The sequence below is a fragment of the Leptinotarsa decemlineata genome, unplaced genomic scaffold, assembly GCF_025532065.1.
Source record: "Leptinotarsa decemlineata unplaced genomic scaffold, Ldec_3_MD MMD2_tig00003192_RagTag_RagTag, whole genome shotgun sequence".
NCBI classification, from domain to species: domain Eukaryota; kingdom Metazoa; phylum Arthropoda; class Insecta; order Coleoptera; family Chrysomelidae; genus Leptinotarsa; species Leptinotarsa decemlineata.
Window position 1 is genome coordinate 3,172,961 of NW_027412582.1, and position 27,009 is coordinate 3,199,969.

The 27,009-nt window shown below is 33.1% G+C and overlaps 2 protein-coding genes and 1 long non-coding RNA gene across 3 annotated transcripts; 2 read left to right on the plus strand and 1 right to left on the minus strand.

The window, feature by feature from the left end:
- Positions 1-10,355: 10,355 nt before the first annotated feature.
- Positions 10,356-10,874, plus strand: LOC141483186 (uncharacterized). Its single transcript, XM_074177659.1, has one exon. It carries the CDS (start codon positions 10,356-10,358, stop codon positions 10,872-10,874), a length of 519 nt encoding a protein of 172 aa, XP_074033760.1.
- A 1,042-nt stretch (positions 10,875-11,916) lies between these two features.
- On the plus strand, positions 11,917-13,845 carry LOC141483264 (uncharacterized). Its single transcript, XR_012465988.1, has 3 exons — positions 11,917-12,823; positions 12,889-12,981; positions 13,283-13,845. It is a non-coding gene; the product is annotated as an uncharacterized lncRNA (long non-coding RNA).
- Positions 13,846-18,892: 5,047 nt separating this feature from the next.
- Positions 18,893-22,111, minus strand: LOC141483265 (uncharacterized). Its single transcript, XM_074177753.1, has 2 exons — positions 21,723-22,111; positions 18,893-20,237 (listed from the first exon to the last, which is right to left on the minus strand). Exons 1-2 carry the CDS (start codon positions 22,006-22,008, stop codon positions 18,940-18,942), a joined length of 1,584 nt encoding a protein of 527 aa, XP_074033854.1. The 5' UTR covers positions 22,009-22,111; the 3' UTR covers positions 18,893-18,939.
- Between the last annotated feature and the right edge of the window lie 4,898 nt (positions 22,112-27,009).

Sequence of the window (27,009 nt, forward strand, 5' to 3'; positions counted from 1 at the left end):
TGTTTTCTTGGAATTTATTGTACTAGAAAAGAACTATTTTGTGCACCAGATTCAGATGTAAGGTACTAGATCACAACAGCATAGGAAACAATTGTTACCTATGCTGTGACTAGATTACATTTTTTAGGTTGTACCTCAGAGTAATAATAAGGCATATAGTTGCCATGCCTATATGGTGCCTATACCAATACAATACATGTATTTTGAAGCGGGTATCGGACTATCCTTTTCTGTACAACTCATTGACGAGGGGGGTGGTGGCGGATAATGAGAGGTTATGGAGAATTTGTTTACATTTGAAGTAAGTTGGACCATAAAACAGTGGCGGTTGGTGTAGTTGATAATCGGAGGAATATTATATATATCCTGTAGGAACTATTTGAACAGAATACATTTTCACCTGAAATGATTTTATAAATATATAATATTCCTCCGATTATCAACTAAATCAACCGCCACTGTTTCATGGTCCAACTTACTTCAAATGTAAACAAATTCTCCATAACCTCTCATTATCCGCCACCATCCCCCTCGCCAATAAGTTGTACAGAAAAGGATAGTCCGATACCCGCTTCAAAATACATGTACTGTATTGGTATAGGCACCGTGTAGGCATGGCAACTATATGTCTTATTATTACTCTGAGGTACAACCTAAAAAATGTAATCTAGTCACAGCATAGATAATTGTTTCCTATGCTGTTGTGATCTAGTACCTTACATTTGAATCTAGTGCAAAAAATTGTTCTTTTCTAGTACAATAAATTCCAAGAAAACATTGCTGACGCCAGCATAGGCATTATCCTGCAGTGTCATCGAATGAAATGACAGGAAAATCCAGTAATGGTAATCGTTACCGAAAGGATGAAAAATGTTATATCTAGGATTTCGTTTCACACGGAGTACTGGTAAGCCGTGACTGGTCCTCAACGCCACACCAATCTACGAATACATCAATCTATTTTGTTCTTAGATGTATTTTTAGTTCTTCTCACCTAAATGAAACTCAACGATTAGCAATATTTAAAACAAAAATGTAGTATTTTGAATGAAAACGTAATGAAACTACTATAAGTATACCTTTGAATGAAGATTTGTTTTTATATTTAAAATTCGCTAAAAAGTAATCCCTTTTGTTACAATTTTGGGCTAAATTTCACAAAATTTGTTAGAGTTTCAATAATTATTCTGTGGAAAAATAATATTTTACATTTTATCTTTCAACTCTGAAATCTGTCGATTTGAATATTAGTTTGGGGTTAAAATTTATAATTACGATATAAAATTCATTTACTGTGGAATATCTTTGTTTTAGGTTAGAATTCATAATTATGATATGACATTTATTTACTGGGTAATATGTTCATCAGTTTTCAAAATAACAAGAACTACCATTGATTTATGGTCCATAAATTAAAAATCTCAATAAAATAAACTCGACAGATTTCGATTCTTGCGCCATCTATCAACATCTGTACAATTGGGTCAAACTCATTTTTCGCGCCGACAGTTTTTGATAAAACAAAACTGAATCTGTTAAAACACCAGGTATTATTCATTTAGATAAAAAAACAATATATCATTTAAGAACGATTTTTCTTTTTTCAGTATTGATCGATTTGTCAGAAATCTTTTTCAGGAGAAAGAAATAATCGATTTCTGTGAAAATGTCGATTTTTACTTTTATTCAACAAACTACATGCTATTTATATGCCAATAATACAACTAAGAGATTCATGTTGAGAATTCATGAGACTAAAAATCATATGAAATGATAATTATGAAAAATAACTAAAATGACAATATTTTGATTTCAAAACTACAAATCAAAAAAAAAATGTTCCTTTAAACTTTGAGAATAAAGACTAAGGAAACCAAATATTATTGCTACAAATTTTAAGTACCTCCAAATATTTCATTAGAATGAACATAAAATGAAATGATGAGCATCTCATGGTTTCAAAAAGTAACATATAAAACAAATCTTTCGTTAATGTTTTAGTTTAGGCAGTAAAAAAATTAAAATTAATTATTTTCACAAATGTTCAGCCTCATTTTACATTTGACTAGAATATTTATTAACATAAATTTTTAGGTGAGGATTTTAAAAACAATAAATTTGATTATCTCCTTACTAAAGTACGGTTTCGTGTTTTCCTGACTATATTTCCCGCTTTGGTAAATATAATCTTTCAGATGACGCAGAAGTGACCATCACAGAGAGTGAAGCATCTCTCAATTCTGTTGACATGGAAAAAGTCCCTTCAGAGGATCTACCATGAGATTGATGGAGTAAAGGAGAACTGAATTTTTGGAATTCGATATGAAATATAAATAATATTTTTTCGAAGAAATAATACATTGTTATTTTTGTACATTGTGTAGGAAGATGAAAACAGAAATATAGGGAATATGTAATTGTTTATAACATATTCTTTATTAATTAAATAATGAAAATTCAAATATCAACAATCAAAGGACAAAATGAAGTTTGATCTGAAAAAAATGATTCCTCAATATTTATCACAAGTAGTAGAAAAAATCATTGTTAATTAACAAATCCGATTTCAAGCAATATATTTTTTCTCAAGAATTGAATATTTCATTGCATCAAAGATCATGTTTCCAAAGGAAAATTTTAACTTCCTTCAGACAACGCATATGTTTATAATAACTTCTTGAACAAAAACAGATGAAAGTTTTTAAAAGTCATTTTCATGTAGCATCTAATTATAGAAAAGGATCGATAGTCATATCAAGAAATATATTTTCAATGATTGATGAATTTTTTCAACTTTTAACCTGAGTGAATTATTGATAACAAATTGGAAAATAGCAATGTTTTTATTTCATTCATCAGAAGACTTAACATAACTCACTTATTGAAATGACAAGAAAAAATTAAAAGTATGAATTTTATTTCAAATTACAGAATCACTAAAATTGTTTGATATTTTACAATCAATCATTCATAATCGATATTTCACACACTTTCTAGCTCTCTTCGTCTTCATCTCCTGATCACTTGGAGTCAGTTGTACAAACATTTTCCTCTTTTTTGCTGGAATTGGTTCAATCTGTATTCGTAACCTCTTTTGTACTACTGTTTTTCTCATATTACTGGAAAACATCCTTTCGGTATTACCTAATCGAGAAGTTTGGACAGTAGTCCGTGGATCTATGGCAACCTCCAGATTGTGTTTTCTCTCCAGTTCTAATCCTTCTCGAATTTTCTGTCTCAGAATAGAATCTCCGAAGCAAATATCACACCATTGCGGATTAGCTCTGATAGAAGCAACTAATGAACATGGGTCCAACATCCTAGAAAGACAAGTTATGTTAGTTAAATAAATAAAAATTATACAGAATATTATACACAACATAGGAAACAAAAAGCTACTCACCGAAATATTAGGGCCCATATTTCTGTAGGTAGGGGTACCATACGACAGCAGGAAGCAGCAATAACAGGAAAGAAACGAAACATCTTGATCAAAGCACAAAACAAATTGGAACTAATAACTGATTGATGAGTCCCACAGCTTTTATAGCTGAATGTTGTTCATTGAAGCGGAAAGTTTCCCCTTCTCCTTTCATGTTACTCACCTAATACTTTCACTCAACTATTACAGAAATTGGCGACAAATTCAGCTGATTTAATGAATTATGTGCCTCTCAAAGAATTATATTTTCAACAGAAAAATCATATCGATACTCAAGCAAGTAAAGGAATCCCGCTGATGATGACGCAGGTTGTCACTCCTATTGAAATTTTTTCCATATTCACTGCACGAATACCTACTGCAAAATTTCGTAACAGCGCAATCTCAAGGACATTGAAGAGTCGAGTGTCAAGGTTGAACTTCACGTTCAAAGTCAAATTATGTGCACATATCTCAAATCCATGTGACGTCATTCAAGGTCAAACGGGTGGTGGGAGGATAAGGGCCGGCATTAGCACACCACTTTTGTATATGGAGCTTTTCAATCCGAAAAAAAAATTGAAGAGTTCATTACAAAATTTAATGAATGAGCTTACGTTCCTCAAGTCTCATTGACCACCAGTATTCTCAGAGCCGCCTACGACAGTGAGGAATGTACATTGAATAAATTGATGGATGTAGCCGTTACTACGTGGTAGGAGATCATAATGAAAAGAGAAATGTATTAGTTATTGAATCATTATTGAATTGTTATTATATGTATTATTATTGTATCAGTTTGAGAATGTTCATATAGGACGAAACTGCAGTAACGTTAGTTACAATCAAAAGGAAAGAATGTACATTGGATTGATAAGCCAGAGCCTTTTGGAAAGGTTACTCAGAACTAAGTCCAGTGGGGGGCCAATGACTAATGATCTTTAGTGTCTGATATGGGATCAAATTCCATAGAATTTTTTAATAAATTTGGTATAACTCAACAGCGTTCTGTATTTACTGTGAAAAATAAGATAAAATTCATTTGTTTGATACTCTACAAATTCTCAAAGAAAATACAAATGCAAATATGAACAACAAGAAACCAGGTGAGATTGATGGAGTAAAGGAGAACTGAATTTTTGAAATTCGATCTTAAATATAAATAATTTATTTTCGAAGAAATAATACATTGTTATTTTTGTTACACTGTGTAGAAAGATGGCAACAGGTATATAGGAAATATGTTATTATTCATAACAAATTTTTCATTAAATTAACAATGAGAATTCAAATATAAACATTCATCAACAATCAAAGAGCAAAATGAAGTTTGATCTGAAAAAAGTGATTCCTTAATATTTATCACAAGTGGTAGAAAAAAAATCATTGTTGATTAATAAATACGTTTTCCAAAGTGAAACATTTCATCTTATTATTAATGACGTCACTACGAATCGTTTTTGAATACACGCTCGAAAACGATTAAATGCTAGAAAACACGTTTGATTTTTATTCAAACTTAATAAATGTTGTTTTTTAAATATGTATATTGATAGCATATACATTACTGAATTAAGACATGACATTTTTATTTGCATATCACAAAAAACACATATTGCATAAAACTAATTGTAATAATGGTGTCTACAAATTAAGATAATAGAACATGAGTGTTTATTGAAAAAAATTTAAACAGTATTTTGATAAAATAACAAACTTAGTTTATATCAAACATACTTCCATTAAAAATAATTCAGAAAAAAACATTTTCTTCCGAGTATTTATGAAAACCGTTCCTGATGAAACATAAATTCGATATATTGTGAGCTATAAACTGAACCAAACGGACCCTTAAGTGATTTGATTGAAATAAAAGAAGTACATTGTCAGAAGAGATTAATTTCTGAGATTGGTGCTGAAGAGGCGATAAGACAAGTGTCTTATTCCGAAATATCGCATGTCCGCTATTGAGGATGACAGTGTTCCAGGTAAGTGAAATTTTACTTTTTTCAAATATGCGATGCAATTAACTTTATTTCAACTTTCCGTAGAAACATTGGCCGTTTATAATAAAAAAATTCAAACTCTAAATGTGTATTCAATAATATAAACATGTTCAAAGATGAATTGTCAAAAGTCTAATAAATATTTTTCCAAAAGTACTTGAAATTTCAGAACAAATTTTATGTTTTTAAACTGGACTGGCAGCTCATTATAAATCATTATGCAAAATGCAACATTTCCCAATTTCCGTGTTTGGTCTGTTTCATAAACTACACCATACTATTTGATCCATACAAACTTTATTTTTCTTAAATATCAAGACCTGTTTCGCCATCACAGTAACTTTTTCATAGTGAAAAACATACATGCACTGTAGTAATGTGTAATTTATGAAACTACTATGGATCTTCATTAAGTAACGGCCAAATCAATCAGAAAAAAGTTTTTCATGAGCTTTCATGTAATTCCTGAATTATTCTCGTGTGATAATTATGAATGAAATTATTTTCAGTATTTGCTGCTGCTGTATTTTTTAGTTATAATGGTGAACTGAATGAAAAATCAAATAGCCAATTCTAAAGTGAATCTAAATTCAGTCACCCTGGGATAGAGAAGTTGGGTTTGACAAGGAAGATGTTCAGCCTCTCATAATGAATTTCGATTCCGATGATGATTATGAGGATGTTGTAATTGAAAAATATATACAATTAAACGAATTTAAATTAAACATTTAATTTTTCATTACTTATTATGGAAAAAAAAGGTGAAGATCAATAAATCAAATCATCAACAGTACAAAAAAATTTGAAAGTTCAAAATAGCGGACATGTTGGCAATGCAGTAACTTGTCAACTTCTGAAGTCTTTCTCTTCTCAATATGAATATCTTTTAATGTTCAGTACCTTCCTAATGTGTATAATTTAAGTATAATTATTTAGTTATGTTTGATTTTGTAAGTGTTAATAATGTATTTAATAACCAAATAATTGTAAATCGTACTCAGTTGAGCAGAGCAGTATTAATACTAGACTTTGGCGAGGATAAAAAAATAAAGACATTATTATTATTATATTTTGAGATGATTAATTTATTGCATCAACTTCACGATTTTTGATACCAGAAAACAAAATTATCAATAGGTAACTTTGCACTTTTAATTTTTTTTCTGGTTTTTATGAGTTTTTGAAGACTTCATGTCAATTTTACACTGAAATGGTTTTTATCAGTTTGTTCTGCATGTGAAGGCATTATAAATGAGTTTTTTCATGAGCTTTCAAACTCTTGTTTTGAGTAAATGACTTTAAGCAGATTTTACACTGAAATGGCTTCTCACCAGTATGTGTCCTTTAATGTTTTTTCAAACTACTATTTTCAGTAAATGATTTGAAGCAGATTATGCACTGAAATGGTTTTCAAATAATTATTGTGAGTAAATGACTTTTCGCAGATTTTACATCGAAATGATTTTTTTCCACTATGTACAAATGTACAAATTGTACACTGAAGAGATTTATCACCAGTAAGCGTTCTTTCATGCGATTTCAAATTACCACTCTGAAAAAATGACTTCGAGCAGAATGTACACTAAAATGATTTTTTTCCAGTATGAATTCTTTCATGTCTTTTCAAACTACTATTTTGAATAAATGACATTAGGCAAATTTTACATCGAAATGGTTTTTCCTCGTTGTGAGTTTTTTCATGGATTCTCCAATAACTACTTGTAGTAAATGACTTTGAGCAGATTTTGCACTGAAATGGTTTTTCACCAGTATGAATTATTTCGTGTTCTTTTAAATGACTTCTTCGACTGAATGACTTTTGACATATTTTACATTGAAATGACTTTATTCCAGTATGAATTCTTTCATGTCCCTTCAAATTACTGTTACTAATAAACGATTTCAAGCAAATTCTGCACTGAAATGGTTTTATTCCAGTATGTGTTCTTTCATGAATTTTCAAAGAACGACTGTGAATAAATGATTTGTGGCAAATTGTACACTCAAATAATTTTTCGACAGATTGTGGTTTTTCGTGGATCTTGAAACTGGGCATCTCTGTTGTATGTACCATCTCAAGTTTCCCGATTTGATCGTTTGCAGTGCTAAACTCCTTTTGACATTACGCTGATGACTTGTTTTCATTGAAACTATCTTCTTTTTTCTCGATGACTGTTTCATTCTCTGTTTTGATGAAAACGTTACCAGAATCAGTAAAAAAAATACTTTCGAACAAAAAACCAAACAAAATTATTCGTTAAAAAAATTCATTTTTTCTTTTTTACTGTTGATTTAACAACGCAAAGGGTAACCCTTTTGGGGCTATTTTCAAACTTAGGTCACTTGTTAAAGATACAAAAAGTCAATTTTATTTCAATAAAGTAAAAAACTCTACAAACAAAAAAAAAACTACATGGCAAGTTATAAATGCGCTAAATGGTAAAGAAATTTAATGACCTAAAAAAAACGCCTAAAAACATCATATTAATCCATTTATTCCCGTTCAATATCCTAAAAAAAATCAACGGTTCACACCGTTCTAAAGAGACCATGTCGGTTACTGATGATGGGGTAAACATCCCGAAACCGGTCTATCAGTTGGTCAGATCGACCAAACGAAATTAATTTCTGATTTTCATAGTGGAAAATAACTTGCGACAACTCTTCCAAGTCGAAGACGTCGCACATTTGCCCATTCAGCGATTAAAAGCTCTCTCAATTGAAACGTTATGTGAATGTTCCCCATATGCGGAGTAATTCTTCGTTGAAGCATGTCCCACACATGCTCGATGGGATTCAGGTCCGGTGATTGTGCTGGCCATGGCAATACATCAACTCCTTCGTTGGTGAGCCAGTCAGTCACTAGACGCGCGACATGTGGACGAGCATTATCGTGTATTAGGTGGAAGTTTTCACCAACAGCACCAGCAAACGGACGGACGATAGGTAGAAGAATGGTGTCGAGGTACTGTCGAGGTGTGAGGGAGCGATTTGGAAAAACGAGATCGGTTCTGCCACCGATCATGATTCCGCCCCATAGCATTACTGTACCACCTCTGTATGTGTGGACTTCCTGGACGTGTCTCAAACGTTCATTATTTCCAGGTCGTCTCCACAGTCTTACTCGACGAGAATCTGGATGAAATCCAAATCTGGATTCGTCTGTAAACAAAACTGTGGCCCAATCATTTGCATCCCAGTTTTGATGTTCTTGACACCACTCTAATCTTCTACCGCGATTGCCTCTCGACAAAGGTGGACATCTAAGTGGCTTTCTGTTATGGAGATCTGCTTCATGCAGTCGATTTCTGGCAGTATCACGACCAATGGTTACCTGGTGCGTCTGCTGCAACACGTTAACCAACTCAGGTGCTGTGATTGTCGGTTGTCTTCTTGCGGTTAAGACCAAAAATCGGTCTTGAACTGCAGTTGTAGCGCGTCCTCGCCCTGGATGTTGTTCGGCTGGACTGCCAGTTTCACGGAAACGCTGCCACAATCGACTGATAACACTTTGGGAGACCCCCAAACGAAGAGCTACATAATTTTGTCGCATGCCATCTTGAAGAAGCCCTACAGCTCTATTCATCTCAGCCAATGGTAAGTGATGGCGTTCCATGTTAAAACCCAATATTTCCAGTTTAATTGCTGAGCAAGAACTGCATAGAATGTACAAAATCGACACTTTCAGATTATTCATTTTAGCCGAAAACCTACAGATTGTAAAAAACTTGATAAAAGATTAGTTACCGTTTTTGCAGGCTTTGTTCAACCCATAGAAATCTACAGGGTGGTCGAGTGTACCAATTTAATCGAAATAAATCGACCTCATATGCATTTATTTTTATGATATTTAGTATGTTATAAAAATATCCGTAGACTTTTCTGATGTATATATATATATATATATATATATATATATATATATATATATATATATATATATATATATGTTCTTTACCACAACAATAATCACCCCACATAGAGGCATACAACATTTTGAAGAGATCGTTATTAGAAAATATAACCAGCACTTATCACGATAGACCCGCAAGTTCGATAACGAATCCACGGTCAGCCGGATAACGACCTTTCTCGTTCGAGGTTCAACTCGCACTCCCGGTACCTCACTTCATACCCTTCGGCATTCTCAGGTGAAAATTATCAAACATCCCAAACTGTCTACCTTATACTTTTCTTATTAAACTATCTATCCTGTGACCGTGGCTACGTTTAGTGACCAGATATATATATATATATATTTTTTGAGGTTAGGATTTTCATGCATTAGTATTTGACAGATCACGCGGGATTTCAGGCATGCTGCAAAGAGAAAGATGCTCAGTATGCTTTGACATTTCATCATGAATAGACTTACTAACGAGCAACGCTTGCAAATCATTGAATTTTATTACCAAAATCAGTGTTCAGTTCGAAATGTGTTTCGCGCTTTACGCCCGATTTATGGTCTACATAATCGACCAAGTGAGCAAACAATTAAAGCGATTGTGACCAAGTTTCGCACTCAGTTTACTTTATTGGACATTAAACCAACCACACGAATGCGTACAGTGCGTACAGAAGAGAATATTGCGTCTGTTTCTGAGAGTGTTGCTGAAGACCGTGAAATGTCGATTCGTCGCCGTTCGCAGCAATTGGGTTTGTGTTATTCGACCACATGGAAGATTTTACGCAAAGATCTTGGTGTAAAACCGTATAAAATACAGCTCCTGCAAGAACTGAAGCCGAATGATCTGCCACAACGTCGAATTTTCAGTGAATGGGCCCTAGAAAAGTTGGCAGAAAATCCGCTTTTTTATCGACAAATTTTGTTCAGCGATGAGGCTCATTTCTGGTTGAATGGCTACGTAAATAAGCAAAATTGCCGCATTTGGAGTGAAGAGCAACCAGAAGCCGTTCAAGAACTGCCCATGCATCCCGAAAAATGCACTGTTTGGTGTGGTTTGTACGCTGGTGGAATCATTGGACCGTATTTTTTCAAAGATGCTGTTGGACGCAACGTTACGGTGAATGGCGATCGCTATCGTTCGATGCTAACAAACTTTTTGTTGCCAAAAATGGAAGAACTGAACTTGGTTGACATGTGGTTTCAACAAGATGGCGCTACATGCCACACAGCTCGCGATTCTATGGCCATTTTGAGGGAAAACTTCGGAGAACAATTCATCTCAAGAAATGGACCGGTAAGTTGGCCAACAAGATCATGCGATTTGACGCCTTTAGACTATTTTTTGTGGGGCTACGTCAAGTCTAAAGTCTACAGAAATAAGCCAGCAACTATTCCAGCTTTGGAAGACAACATTTCCGAAGAAATTCGGGCTATTCCGGCCGAAATGCTCGAAAAAGTTGCCCAAAATTGGACTTTCCGAATGGACCACCTAAGACGCATCCGCGGTCAACATTTAAATAAAATTATCTTCAAAAATTAAATGTCATGGACCAATCTGACGTTTCAAATAAAGAACCGATAAGATTTTGCAAATTTTATGCGTTTTTTTTAAAAAAGTTCTCAAGCTCTTAAAAAATCACCCGTTATATATATGTAAATGCAGCAAGCTGTAAAAATCTTTTTACTTTTGAAAATTTCCATGCAAGAATCACGTGGCTTCATGTTAAACATCAATTTGTGAGACAAATTTCCTTTCTATTTCGGTAGAATTTCCCCATAACATGATATGAAATGATGGTGTTGCATGTGCGAATGCATAATAAAAGTATGTTTATAGTAGTTTCATTACGTTTTCATTCAAAATACTACATTTTTGTTTTAAATATTGCTAATCGTTAAGTTTCATTAAGGTGAGAAGAACTAAAAATACATCTAAGAACAAAATAGATTGATGTATTCGTAGGTTGGTGTGGCGTTGAGGACCAATCACGGCTTACCAGTACTCCGTGTGAAACGAAATCCTAGATATAACACTTTTCATCTTTTCGGTAACGGTTACCATTTCTGGATTTTCCTGTCATTTCATTCGATGACACTGCAGGATAATGTCTATGCTGGCGTCAGCGATGTTTTCTTGGAATTTATTGTACTAGAAAAGAACTATTTTTTGCACCAGATTCAAATGTAAGGTACTAGATCATATTATATTTTTCTTCCTGTAGGAACTATTTGAACAGAATACATTTTCACCTGAAATGATTTTATAAATATATAATAGTCCTCCGATTATCAACTAAACCAACCGCCACTGTTTTATGGTCCAACTTACTTCAAATGTAAACAAATTCTCCATAACCTCTCATTATCCGCCACCACCCCCCTCGCCAATATGTTGTACAGAAAAGGATAGTCCGATACCCGCTTCAAAATACATGTACTGTATTGGTATAGGCACCGTGTAGGCATGGCAACTATATGTCTTATTATTACTCTGAGGTACAACCTAAAAAATGTAATCTAGTCACAGCATAGGTAACAATTGTTTCCTATACTGTTGTGATCTAGTACCTTACATCCCCACACAGCACTAGATATTCATGGAATATTCCCTGTATATCATAAAACGAACGTATATATTCCAAATATTCATAGAATATTCTTGGAATATATACATGTCTTTAGAATATTCAGAGAATATGCTTGAATGAATATGGCAGGATTATTCCCGAAAGAATGTGCATATAATGTCTATAAATGGATTATTCTCCCTTGAATATTCTTAGAATATATCCCCACGGTATATTTTGGAATATTCTATACAATGGAATTTTGAATTATCTTGTAATAACGTATTCAAATAATTCAATATTATTAAAAACAAAAATATTTGAAGATCTTAATCGAATGCATAACCTAATGTATATAACCCTGATAGTGTTAACCAGTTTTTGAACTCAACGCAAAGATTCTGGATGAATTGCTCCAACAGCAACTGTTGGAAACGACAAAAAAATTTGAATGGGCCAATAAATGAACCAATTGCATCAATAAATTGGTTAATTCTCATCCTTTCTGTCTTTTTGTATTTGAAATTATTTAATTACAAAGCGAAAAATCCTGGAAACACAGAAATGGGGAAGTGAATAATTGGAGTAAACGTTTCTCATTGGTCAATTGAAGTGTAGCGCGCGACAGTCGAATAAGCTCTGTGAAAGCGGCTGTCCCTTAATGCATGGTACATTTGCGTTTGCGTTAAATTCGACATTTGCAGAGAAAACCAACTTGTCTCTGACATTTGATTCAACATGGCGGTTGACGTGGCAGGTTCGCGTGTGTAATGCATGATGTGTTGGTGTTATTATCAAAGTATAATTCTGTCACGTTCAGTGTACCATTTATAATTTGGGGTTGTCCAATTTGCAGTTCAGCGAATAGTTTGATTTTGGATCTTCAAACAGGAGAGTTGCATCTATTCAGTCTTCAAGAAAAGTAAGTAAAATGCAATAGTATCGATAGTAAAGTCATGGTGATTAACCTACTATACCTCATTTTAGGTTCGAGGAGTGTTGGTGTGTGGGATTTGTTGGTTTGACTAAGTACATGTTTGAACTAGAGTGATTTCAGCTGTGTATCTTCAATAGAATAAAGTAAGTGAATGACACATTCTTTTGTATCATTTGTTTTCATAATTTTTATCACTCGTTTTCAAGATAGTATCAATTTGCCCAAAAGGAAACAGAGTGGTACCTGGTACAGGCAGGTGCGCCAAGAAACTGAAAATGTAATGATTACTTTTCAACAAGACAATGCAAGTTGCTCTCCAAGTCATAAAATGTTGTAAATGCTCATGAGTAACCTATGCGAAAAATATCTATTTGATTTTTATTCCAGTTTTATTGTGCCACTTTCAAATAGTGATAATGAACGTTAATGTACATTTTGTTCCAGGTATTACTATTGAAACACTGGCTGATGCATTGTTGGACAAATATAAGGAAAACTATTCTGGTGAGCAAAGTTTGAATAACTTTAAGTAAGTGAAATTCATTGAAGAACCCATCATACCACTCATTTTAAATACTTCATTTGTGGGTTTATTTTTCGAAGTGAGAAACCTAACCTGTAATACACTTTTTCTTTTTCAATGAAATGATATATTTATTATTTTTTAATTAGTGCTGATGAATTCACAGACTTGTTATTTTAGTATATTTTTTAGTATACATTTGTTTGAGAGTAGGAACATCCTAATTTGAATACATTTCTAATATTTGTAATATGACAGTATTCAGGAATATTTTATTCAGTGAATAAATATTTTGAATTAGATTTTTTATTTTTAATATTGATTGAAACGTCAAATATTTCAGTGTATATTGTTTTTAAAATATATTTGTTTATGAATATTATGTGTTTTATTACTTGTGTGAATCTTGTATCAAAATGCAATATATACATGCCTAATAGCGGTTACTCGTCACATTCTTGGAATATTCCAAATATTCCTAGAATATTCATAAAATGTATATAAAGAATATTCTGTGGTGTTTCTCTATTGTATATTCCTACAATAAACTAAGAATATCCTGAATATTTTATGAATATTCCTCGGGTTCTATTCCTGGAATATTCATAATAGAATATACCTTAGATATTCTAAGAATATTATAAGATATTCCAAGAATATTCCCAAGGAATATTCTTGAAATATATCAAAGGTTCGCCAGGAGCACTTCCAGGGAATATTCTCCAGAAGATATATATATCCATGGCATATTCATAGCATAATACAATATCCTGAAATGTATATTCATGAAATATACCTGGAATATCTATTGCTATGTGGGTCTGAATCTGGTGCAAAAAATAGTTCATTTCTGGTACAATAAATTCCAAGAAAACATCGCTGACGCCAGCATAGGCATTATCCTGCAGTGTCATCGAATGAAATGACAGGAAAATCCAGTAATGGTAACCGTTACCGAAAGGATGAAAAATGTTATATCTAGGATTTCGTTTCACACAGAGTACTGGTAAGCCGTGACTGGTCCTCAACGCCACACCAACCTACGAATACATCAATCTATTTTGTTCTTAGATGTATTTTTAGTTCTTCTCACCTAAATAAAACTCAACGATTAGCAATATTTAAAACAAAAATGTAGTATTTTGAATGAAAACGTAATGAAACTACTATAAATATACCTTTGAATGAAGATTTGTTTTTATATTTAAAATTCGCTAAAAAGTAATCCCTTTTGTTACAATTTTGGGCTCAATTTCATAAAATTTGTTAGAGTTTCAATAATTATTCTGTGGAAAAATAATATTTTACATTTTATCTTTCAACTCTGAAATCTGTCGATTTAAATATTAGTTTGGGGTTAATATTTATAATTACGATATAAAATTCATTTACTGTGGAATATCTTTGTTTTAGGTTAGAATTCATAATTATGATATGACATTTATTTACTGCGTAATATGTTCATCAGTTTTCAAAATAACAAAAACTACCATTGATTTATGGTCCATAAATTAAAAATCTCAATAAAATAAACTCGACAGATTTCGATTCTTGCGCCATCTATCAACATCTGTACAATTGGGTCAAACTCATTTTTCGCGCCGACAGTTTTTGATAAAACAAAACTGAATCTGTTAAAACACCAGGTATTATTCATTTAGATAAAAAAACAATATATCATTTAAGAACGATTTTTCTTTTTTCAGTATTGATCGATTTGTCAGAAATCTTTTTCAAAAGAAAGAAATAATCGATTTCTGAGAAAATGTCGATTTTTACTATTATTCAACAAACTACATGCTATTTATATGCCAATAATACAACTAAGAGATTCAGGTTGAGAATTCATGAGATTAAAAATCATATGAAATGATAATTATAAAAAATAACTAAAATGACAATATCTTGATTTCAAAACTACAAATCAAAAAGAATGTTCCTTCAAACTTTCAGGATAAAGACTAAGGAAACCAAATATTATTGCTACAAATTTTAAGTACCTCCAAATATTTCATTAGAATGAACATAAAATGAAATGATGAGCATCTCATGGTTTCAAAAAGTAACATATAAAACAAATCTTTTGTTAATGTTTTAGTTTAGGCAGTAAAAAAATTAAAATTAATTATTTTCACAAATGTTCAGCCTCATTTTACATTTGACTAGAATATTTATTAACATAAATTTTTAGGTGAGGATTTTAAAAACAATAAATTTGATTATCTCCTTACTAAAGTACGGTTTCGTGTTTTCCTGACTATATTTTCCGCTTTGGTAAATATAATCTTTCAGATGACGCAGAAGTGTCCATCACAGAGAGATGCTTCAGAGCCAATTCTGTTGACATGGAAAAAGTCCCTTCAGAGGATCTACCATGAGATACGATGAGGGTGCTGTAATGTATAGGTATAATTCGCTATTTTTGGTAATTTACGTGTAAGCTGCTAAAGCAATTATTTTTTCACGATGTTCCTGTCATACACATACTCAGAACTAGGTCCAGTGGGGCCCAATGACTAATAATCATTTAGTTCCTGATATGGGATCAAATTCTATAGAATTGTCTGATAAATTTGGTATTACTCCACAGCTTGAAAAATAAGATAAAATTCATTTGTTTGATACTCTACAAATTCTCAAAGCGAATAGAAATGCAAATATGAACATCAAGAAACCAGATGAGATTGATGGAGTAAAGGAGAACTGAATTTTGGGAATTCAATATGAAATTTAAATAATATTTTTTCGAAGAAATAATACATTGTTATTTTTGTACATTGTGTAGGAAGATGAAAACAGAAATATAGGGAATATGTAACTGTTTATAACAAATTCTTTATTAATTAAATAATGAAAATTCAAAAATCAAAGGGCAAAATGAAGTTTGATCTGAAAAAAATGATTCCTTAATATTTATCACAAGTGGTAGAAAAACTCATTGTTAATTAACAAATCCGATTTCAAGCAATATATTTTTTCTCAAGAATTGAATATTTGATTGCATCAAAGATCATGTTTCCAAAGGAAAATTTTGACTTCCTTCAGACAACGCATATGTTTATAATAACTTCTTGAACAATAACAGATGAAAGTTTTTAAAAGACATTTTCATGTAACATCTAATTATAGAAAAGGATCGATAGTCATATTAAGAAATATATTTTCAAATATTGATGATTTTTTTCAATTTTTAACCTGAGTGAATTATTGATAACAAATTGGAAAATAGCAATGTTTTTATTTCATTCATCAGAAGACTTAACATAACTCACTTATTGAAATGACAAGAAAAAATTAAAAGTATGAATTTTATTTCAAATCTCAGAATCACAAAAATTGTTTGATATTTTACAATCAATCATTTATAATCGATATTTCACACACTTTCTAGCTCTCTTCGTCTTCATCTCCTGATCACTTGGAGTCAGTTGTACAAACATTTCCTCTTTTTTGCTGGAATTGGTTCAATCTGTATTCGTGACCTCTTATGGACTACTGTTTTTCTCATATTACGGGAAAACATCCTTTCGGTATTACCTAATCGAGAAGTTTGGACAGTAGTCCGTGGGTCTATGGCAACCTCCAGATTGTGTTTTCTCTCCAGTTCTAATCCTTCTCGAATTTTCTGTTTCAGAATAGAATCTCCGAAGCAAATATCACACCATTGCCGATTAGCTCTGATAGAAGCAACTAATGAACATGGGTCCAACATCCTAGAAAGACAAGTTATGTTAGTTGAATAAATAAAAATTATACAGAATATTATACACAACATAGAAAACAAAAAGATACTCACCGAAATATTAGGGCCCATATTTCCGTCGGTAGGGGTACCATACGACAGCAGGAAGCGGCAATAACAGGAAACAACCGAAACATCTTGATCAAAGCACAAAACAAATTGGAACTAATAACTGATTGATGAGTCCAACAGCTTTTATAGCTGAATGTTGTTCATTGAAGCGGAAAGTTTCCCCTTCTCCTTTCATTTTAGTGACCTAATACTTTCACTCAACTATTACAGAAATTGGCGCCAAATTCAGCTGATTTAATGAATTATGTGCCTCTCAAAGAATTATATTTCCAACAAAAAAATCATATCGATACTCAAGCAAGTACAGGAATCCCGCTGATGATGACGCAGGTTGTCACTCCCATTGAAATTTTTTCCATATTCACTGCACGAATACCTAATGCAAAATTTCGTAACAGCGCAATCTCAAGGACATTGAAGAGTCGAGTGTCAAGGTTGAACTTCACGTTCAAAGTCACATTATGTGACTGCCGTGTTGGTCGGTGGTTCAAGCCCTAGTCTGAACGATCAATCTTCACATGCTTTCGTCCAACCCGTGTTAAAAGGTAAAACCTCGTTAATCCTTAGCTCGCACAAGTTTCGACTTCTGAGGGTTGTCGTTCGTAGGGGTGCAACAGCTGGTTAACGGAAAAACAGATTTTAAACAGATATCTCAAATCCATGTGACGCCATTCAATGGTGGGAGGATAAGGGCCGGCATTAGCACCATACTTTTGTATATGAAGATTTACAATCCGAAAAAAAAATTGGAGAGTTCATTACAGAATTTAATGAATGAATTTAATGAATAAGCTGTTTCATTGACCGCCAATATTCCTCGAGCCCCCTACGCCAATGAGGTCCAGTGGGGGGCCAATAACTGATGATCTTTAGTTTCTAATATGGGATAATATAGAATCAAATCTGTAGAATCGGATCGCACTCAAATAGCGTTCCGCGATCTACACGATGCGTTAAATATGGATGACCCCAGATTCTGAGAAAGGAACAAACATCCCAGGCCGACTAAACAGAATAACAGACCGCCCCCGTTAGTCGCCGTTAGGCGACTCAGGTGAGTATAAAACTAACCAAATACACTCTTTTCCAGGTAGGTTCAGCGAAGAACACTTCGACCGCGATCGCGACTCTAAAAATTTTTCTTGGATGCACTGAGAAACGCTGGATGCATAACACAAAGCCGCCGGTTAGTTTTTGGGGGCCTCCATGCTTAAATTCAGTTAGGAATAGTCAGATAAAACAACGATTAGATAATAAAGTAAAAGCACCTAAAGGCTGACTTTCGACCAAAAGAGTTCAGATGTCAATCTTGCTGAAGTGCCGCCCATCAGCAAGTTGAGGACCGCTCGGAGAGCGGGGGTGGATGGAGTGGGGTACTAGGTTCTCCTCGCTGAATAGCTGGGGGGGGGGGAACTTCTACTTCAGGACACTCAACCCGGGACGGGGCATGGGGGGGGTAATATGGGATCAAATTCCATAGAATTGTTTAATAAATTTGGTATTACTTCACAGATTTCTGTATTTATTGTGAAAAATAAGATGAAATTCATCCGTTTGATACTCTACAAATTCTCAAAGCAAATAGAAATGCAAATATGAACAACAAGGAACCAGGTGAGATTGATGGAGTGAAGGAAAACTGGATTTTTGAATTTTTGTAATTCGATAACTTTGCGCTCTTGAATGTTTTTTCTGGTTTTTGAAGACTTCATGTTGATTTTACACTGAAATGGTTTTTATCAGTATGTTCTGCATGTAAAAGCATTATGAATGAGTTTTTTCATGAACTTTCAAACTCTTGTTTTGAGTAAATGACTTTAAGCAGATTTTACACTGAAATGGCTTTTCACCAGTATGTGTCCTTTTATGTATTTTCAAACTACTACTTTCAGTGAATGACTTCAAGCAGATTATGCACTGAAATGGTTTCATTCCATTATGTCTTTTTTCATGAATTTTCAAATAATTATTGTGAGTAAATGACTTCTGGCAGATTTTACATTGAAATGATTTTTTTCCACTATGAGTACTTTCATGTGTTTTCAAACTACTATTTTGAGTGAATGACTTCAAGCAGATTTTGCACTGAAATGGTTTTATTCCAGTATGTATTATTTCATGAATTTTCAAACAACTACTGCGACTAAATAACTTGGGGCAAACTGAACATTGAAATAATTTTTCAACAGAATGTATTCTTTCATGAGTTCTTTCATGTGCCTTCGAATCACTTTTACTTATAAAAGGTTTCAAGCAGATTTTGCATTGAAATGGTTTTTCACCAGTATGTGTTCTTTCATGAATTTTCAAATAATTACTATTAGCAAATGACTTTAGACAAATTGTACATTGAAGTGATTTATCACCAGTATGCGTTTTTTCATGTGATTTCAAATTGTCACTCTGAAAAAATGACTTTGAGCAGAATTTACACTGAAATGATTTTTTTCCAGTATGAATTCTTTCATGTCTTTTCAAACTATTATTTTGAATAAATGACTTTAGGCAGATTTTACATCGAAACGGTTTTTCCTCATTATGAGATTTTTCATGAATTCTCCAATAACTACTTGTAGTGAATGACTTTAAGCAGATTTTGCACTGAAATGGTTTTTCACCAGTATGAATTATTTCGTGCTCTTTTAAATGACTTCTTCGACTGAATGACTTTTGACATATTTTACATTGAAATGACTTTATCCCAGTATGAATTCTTTCATGTCCCTTCAAATTACTGTTACTAATAAACGATTTCAAGCAAATTCTGCACTGAAATGGTTTTATTCCAGTATGTGTTCTTTCATGAATTTTCAAAGAACGACTGTGAATAAATGATTTGTGGCAAATTGTACACTCAAATAATTTTTCGACAGATTGTGGTTTTTCGTGGATCTTGAAACTGGGCCTCTCTGTTGTATCTACTATCTCAAGTTTCCCGATTTGATAGTTTGCAGTGCCAAACTCCTTTTGACATAACGCTGATGACATCTTTTCATTGAAGTTATCTTCTTTCTTCTCGATGACTGTTTCATCCTCTGTTTTGATAAAAACGTTCCCAGAATCTGTAAAAAAATTACTTTTGAACAAAAAACCAACAAAACTATTTGTTTCTCTTTTTTTACTGTTAATTTAACACCGAAAAGGGTAACCCTTTTGGGGTTCTACTATGGTAAAGAAAAAAGTATTATTCAAATGACAATGAAGATGATAATAACATGCTGGATAATCCATCGATAATGGCAAAGAAATTTAATGACTTTTTTTAATAAAAACGCCTGAAAACATCATATTAGTACAGTTATTCCCGTTTAATATCCTAAAAAAACAACGGTTCACACCGTTCTGAAGAGACAATGTCCGGTACTGATGATGGGGCAATCACCCCGAAACCGGTCTATCGGTTGGTCTAGTCGATCAAACGAAATTAATTTCTGCTTTTCATAGTAGGAAAAAAGTTGTGACAAATCTTCCAAGTGAAAGACGTCGCACAGGTGCCTGATGATTTTACTTTAACTTTCTGCACGGCATTAGCTGGGTTAGTTGTTGTTTTTTCCGTTGGTTATATGCAATGATAGTGTTGAATGTACTAATGCATAATAAACTTGGATAAGAACAGTCTCATGAAGTTCATACCTCAATTGCAAAGTAGGATTTGGAGAATTTTTTTGACAAACTTTCAATACGATCAGACCATGAGAGTGACTTATCAATATTTACACCCAGAAACTTAGTGGAGTTATGTGTCTGAAGGACTTCACTATCGATCAGATTCTTCTTATTGAAATATATAATTTTTGTTTTCTGTGCATTCAGCATCTGGATTTTTGGAATGACAATATTTTGTTATTTCACTAATACAGAGTTCAACTGATAGAATCATCCTCCATAGATGATTCAGCTATACCAAATGTTGTGTCATCAGCAAAACAGAAAACCCACTCACCCTGGACAGTGGTTTCATGAAAGAAAAATTCTTCAATATTTGATAAGAAATAACAATTTGGAACATCTTGCAACAATAACAAATTACTGGTTCAATAAATGTAGGGTCCAGCCAAACCCATCTAAGTCTCAGTTCATCATATTTATTCATCGGAATTCCGCAGCTTCTCCAACAATCAACATTTTCCAACATATCTTACATGCAAAATCGACAGTTAATTACCTAGGTGTTACGCTTGATTCCAGACTGAATTTCAACAGCCACGTCAATAACAAAAAAAAAGTGATTGCAAGAGCCGCACATTTCAAAGTTTGACAAACCGGGAGCAGGTGCAAACATATCAACAGCAAGCCGAGTGTTACAATCTTTTCACAGAAGTAATGAAAATATCAGCTGGTAGAGAAATTAAAAAGCATAAAAATTATGGGAATGTTCATTCCGGTGAGAATATCATAGTAACAAAGAGTCAGCAATAAAATCAAAACCACCTGATCATATTGAATGGAATTAGAATTTCTTTAAGGACAAAACACAAGTACTGAATGCAAAAAACTTTCATCAGACTACAGAACCTGTGGTGAAGGAATTATGAGTCATATCTTACCCTGGATATCAAGGAACTTATTTTGTGGGCCTTCACTTATTTCTTCTATACATTTTTCTGATTTGGGTTCATGGTAAACATCAATGACATTTTCAATTTTAATCTGATCTATATTACATTTTTCTTCGAGGTTATGGATAACCATTTCACTACCAAACATATCATAATTTCCAGTTTCAGGGACCATTTCAGTTTCACATTTCATGAAAATTGTTTCAAAAACCACTTCATTCCCAACAGATTCAAGCTCTCTCTTAATAATTATTCCACAATCATCGGTAGTCATTATCTTTGAATACAGAGAATATGTTTTCAATGAGGAATTCTTTATTTTTATTCAATTTTCTTAACTCTTGAAGATAAACAATGTCATCCACTTCTTCTTCTTTTTTTATTTATTTTTGGTCCAGCTGTCTAGTATAGCCAAAATTGCTATCTTGGATAAGAAGCACTTCAAATAAGTTTTTTCTACATGTTTTGTTATTCATATATGTTATATATTCCAAGCTACGATACAACATATATATATTTCGTGTGTATTGTTGAAAAAGACTCAATAATAAAAAACTATCTTGAATAATAATTCAGTGTCAATGTCAAAATCAAATGGAAGGAAAAAAAATTATAGATTCAGGACAGACTGTTATAGGTTTTGTTCCATATCATTCATTTCCTGCTCGATCAAAATACATCGACAAGGAGTTGTGTTTTGTTGGCATTCAGATTAAACAATTTCCTCCAAAAGTTATTCGTTATCTATATTCAATGTTTTTAGATTTAATATAGAGAGCGAATAACTTTTGGCGAAAATGCTGAATTTGGAATATGATTGATTACTTGAATGAAATGAATAAAAACACTTTTGGCTAAATACCACTGAAAAATGTTTATTTATACGACCAGTTTCGGGTTTGATTCCTTTATCGAGTTATCAAAAAAAAACTTGAAAATGGGATCGAACCCGAAACCGGCTTTATAAATAAAAATTTTCCAGTGGTATTTAGAGAAATGTGCTTTTATTCATTTCATTTAAGTGATCATGAATTACTAGAAAGAAAACAAGTCATCAATCACACATAATATGGTTGATGCCAACAAAGTACATCTAGTACGGACGCGCAGAATGGTCACATATTCCTACTTTGGAAGTTTTTGCAGGTAATACCGGTAACGAAAAAATTTGAAGTACCGTTCATAATGAGAAGTAAACTACAAATCCCTATCGAATCTGTTGTCAATAAAATTAATTTAATTGGAATTTCGAAACAAATCAAAAGCAAACGGGCACGTTTATAAAATCAACTGATGACAGATACGTCGATAGACCGTTCCTAAATTCATCGGTTACTCCATCGATTTGATGGAAAGCATAGGTGTATATTTACAAATAAAAATAAAATGTTTTTTTTTCAGTTTTTTGTTTATAAATTCAAATTTGAAGTTATGACTTCATTTCGACTTCATTCTAGAAATTTTGACTTGAAACTAAAAATATTTTATTTTCGAAATTTCGGGTTTAAAGTCAAAATTTTGTGATTCAAAACGTAATTGAAAGTCGAAATTTCGTAAATAAAGTTGAAATTTCGAAATTAGATTCGTAATTTCGAGTTTAAGGTCAAAATTTCGGCTTTTGAAGTCAGAGTTTCCAAGAAACAAATTATTAAATTATACCCCCCTTCATGCGCTTCCGTAAACTTAGAAATAGCAAATAACTTTTGGCAGGAATAGGGAATAAAATCACATTAACGATTCGAATGGACTATTGAATGAATTCATCAGCACAGAGGAAGAAACGGATCAATCGTTGAATTATAGAACGCGTCTAATTATTCAATCTGGGTGCCAATAAAACACAGCTGATGTGAGAAGGATTATTTGTACAGTCGACCTACCAACATTACTCAACATAGCGTTAAGCAGCAACATGAAGGATATCTTTCATCAAATCATCTGAGAAAGGATGAGTAAAAGAAATATTTTTGTCCTAGGCTATTGAAGCGTTGATTCTTCTGTCAAATCAACACCAAAAGTTGCTATATAAACCCAACGCAATTACGGTTCAAATTCAGTTTGAAAAGTTTTCAACTGAACTTTGAGACTGATGAATTAAAAACGATATTACATAGATTGGATCTAAAATTTGAAATTTTCGTATATCATTGTATATATTTTAAGTTTTCTCTATTATTTTTTTCTTCTTGATATTCGGCAGTAATGATGACCGTCACCGAAAAGATGAAAAGTGTTCATATCTAGGTTTCGTTCCACATAGAGTACTGGTAAGACTTCATTGGTCCTCTGCGCTATACTAACCTACGAACGCATCAATCTATTTTGTTCATAGATGTATTTGTGGCTCTTTTAACCATTTGTGAGGCACTGTTCGGAACCTTTGGAACTTTCTAACCATAATGAAACTTCCTCAACAATTAGCAATATTCAAAACAATATTCAATAAAAAAGCGAATGTGCTTCAGATCACAGGACTGATGTAAAACTTCTTCAGCTCCAGCTATAAGTATGTAAATATACAGGGTGTAACATAAGTACGTTAAAATATTCAAGTGATGTATTCCTGAGACAATTTTAAGAAAAAAAGTCTTTATGAACTTGTATCCGAAAATGCTTCGTTTCGGAGATACGGGGTGTTGAAATGGAATTTTTTTGTTCGCTTTTTGAAAATAACTCTTGCAAAAAGTAAGTCATTTGCACGAAATTTGGTACCCGGTGTTTTTTTGACGTGGGAAATTATAATTTCGTATTAATTTTCATGTAACATCTAGAGGGCGCCGCGTACGCTGTCATCATTTATTTCAAATTGCCCTAACTTTTTTGACAGTAAACTTTTGCTACTTTTCATGAAAAAACCTAATTCCCACACCGTTTCCAAGTAAAAAAGGTACACCTCCTCAACAACGCTGGAGGTGATCGTTTTTGAGATATTTACAATTTTCTATATCGATGCATATTACTTCATAGGCAAATTTGAATTCAATAATTTTTGTCACTCTCCGCTTGCAAATTAAGTTAATTAAATCGAGTAGGCTATGGAAGTTTTTTTATAAAAATAAAAGTTCGCTGTCACATTTTTAACCATTAAATGACAAATTCACGGTTCGGAGTTTATAAATTGATTTTTTGGTACCATGCCCGACTTTACGAATGCTGAAATGGCTGATATGGTTTTTGCATACGACTTGGCTGACGGAAATTCAAGCGAGGTCAGATGCAACTATCAGGAAAGGTATCCCCAACGGGTGACTCCTTGTGCAGCGACATTTGCGAATCTTCTCCGGCGACTTACCGAATCTGGAAGCTTTGAAACAAATTCTGCAATAGGACGGCTACGGACTACAAGAACTGTAAAACTGGAGGCGGTGGTTCTCGAAGAACATAGTGAATATCCAGAGACAAGTACAAGAAAAATTAGTCAAAATTCAAATGTGAGTCACATGACAGTTTAGAGAATTTTGAAAGAACAGCAATTATATCCTTATCATATTCAGCGTGTCCAGGCACTTACGCTACGTGATTTCCAACCACGTATCGAATTTGCTGAATGGCTTCAAAGAAAAGTCAAACAACATCCGCAAATTTTATCGAAAATCCTCTTCGTAGATGAGGCAAATTTTTCAAGAAATGATATCATGAACTTCCATAACAATCACATCTGGGCGGAAGATAACCCATATGCGATAACGCAAACTCATTTCCAAGACAGATTACCTTTTAATGTATGAGTAGGAATAACTGGGGATTATTCAATTGGGTCCTATTTTCTCCCCTTACGTTTGAATGGAGATGCATTTTTTGGAACACGAGCTTCCCCAACTTATGGAAGATGTTCCCATTGGCCTCCGAAATCACTCTTGGTTTATGCACCATGGAGTTCCTGGTCATTTTAGTGTGACATTTAACAAGACATTTTTTAGACGTAGCATATCCCCAACTTTGAATAGGAAGAGGGCATTGGCCCACGAGGTCACCGGACCTCAATCCTGTCAATGTTTTCTTTTGGGGACACCTGAAAATCACTAGTTTATGCTAGCCCCATTGAAAACTAGAAAATGTTGAGAAATCGCATCATAGCTTGTTGCGAAACGATAAAAAACGTTCCAGGCATTTTTCAACGGGTGCGGAATTCATTGATGAGGAGAGCAGAAGCTTGTATTACTGTTGGGGGTCGTCACTTGTTGTTGTAATAATTGTTTCGTTCACTTTTTACACTTTTTACTCGAAAGGGGGGTGTTGACACAGTCGATAAAATGTGCAGTACGTATTCCGTGTCTAGAAGAACGAAGAGATGGCCTTTGGTTTTATTTTTTCAACTTCTAAATATATATATCTGGCATAAATAGCCAGATCTTGTATAACGCGTCCCACAGCTATTTCTCAAGAAATACAAAAATCAGCCAGAAAAAGAGCCTGAAAAAGAACCACCTACAAAGGTAAGGGGAAGGTGCTTTTGCTGTGGCAGACAAAAATATAGAGTCACTACTATTTCGTGCCAAAGATGTAACAAACCAGTTTGCAAACAACATGCAATCATTTCAACTACTTATCCAGAGTGCCAGAACCAACCAGATGCCGACGAATAGTAAAATGGAAATAAATTCTATTTGGGGAATGACTACATGTTAGGAATTTCTTATACATAACAATTAGTATAGTTGACCAGTTTCAGTTTTTACATTAAACTTTATTTCTGTTTTATTTTATTTTGTAACCTATGCTAGGAATTTCTTATACCTAATAATTAGTTTAAGTTTTTACAACTTTTATTTTTGTTAACACATGTATTAATATTGAAATAAGTATTTAATATGTGTTTTTTCAACATTAAAGTTTTATTTTTCAGTATTTTGTGTTTTTTAGAAATGCACGTTACCCATATGTTTTTAAACAACAGATAATAAATTAGTTTTCAGTAATATTTTTTATTGGTGTATAAAATACACCACGCGTGTACTTGTTTAGGGCGCGTGTAGTTAAAGTTTAACGAAAGATAATGAAATGAATTATGGGGTTGAATGTTACAAAATATCGAATTTCTTAGCATCAAGCAGTTAATTTTAACGACTTTTCCTTTAAATGGCTTGGTTCTGTTGGCCTTAAGGTTATTTCTGAAAGATGATAAGGTTCCCTTTTCACACGAAAACACATGTGTTTTGGTATCTAAAATTCAACGAAAAATATAATAAATCCAACTTATTACAATATCTGGAGCATTTACCTTGTTTGCGGATGACATCAGGGTACTTTGGCGTACAAAAACAGCCTGGTACTT

What these genes read in the sequence shown, in the direction of transcription:
- LOC141483186 (XM_074177659.1), top strand. Translation starts at nt 10,356, where the DNA reads ATGCATCCCGAAAAATGCACTGTTTGGTGTGGTTTGTACGCTGGTGGA.
- LOC141483265 (XM_074177753.1), bottom strand. Translation starts at nt 22,008, where the DNA reads ATGACTACCGATGATTGTGGAATAATTATTAAGAGAGAGCTTGAATCT. An exon ending in TAAGTTCCTTGATATCCAGG is followed by an intron (nt 20,238 to 21,722) that starts GTAAGATATGAC and finishes ATTTTTTTACAG; the next exon opens with ATTCTGGGAACGTTTTTATC.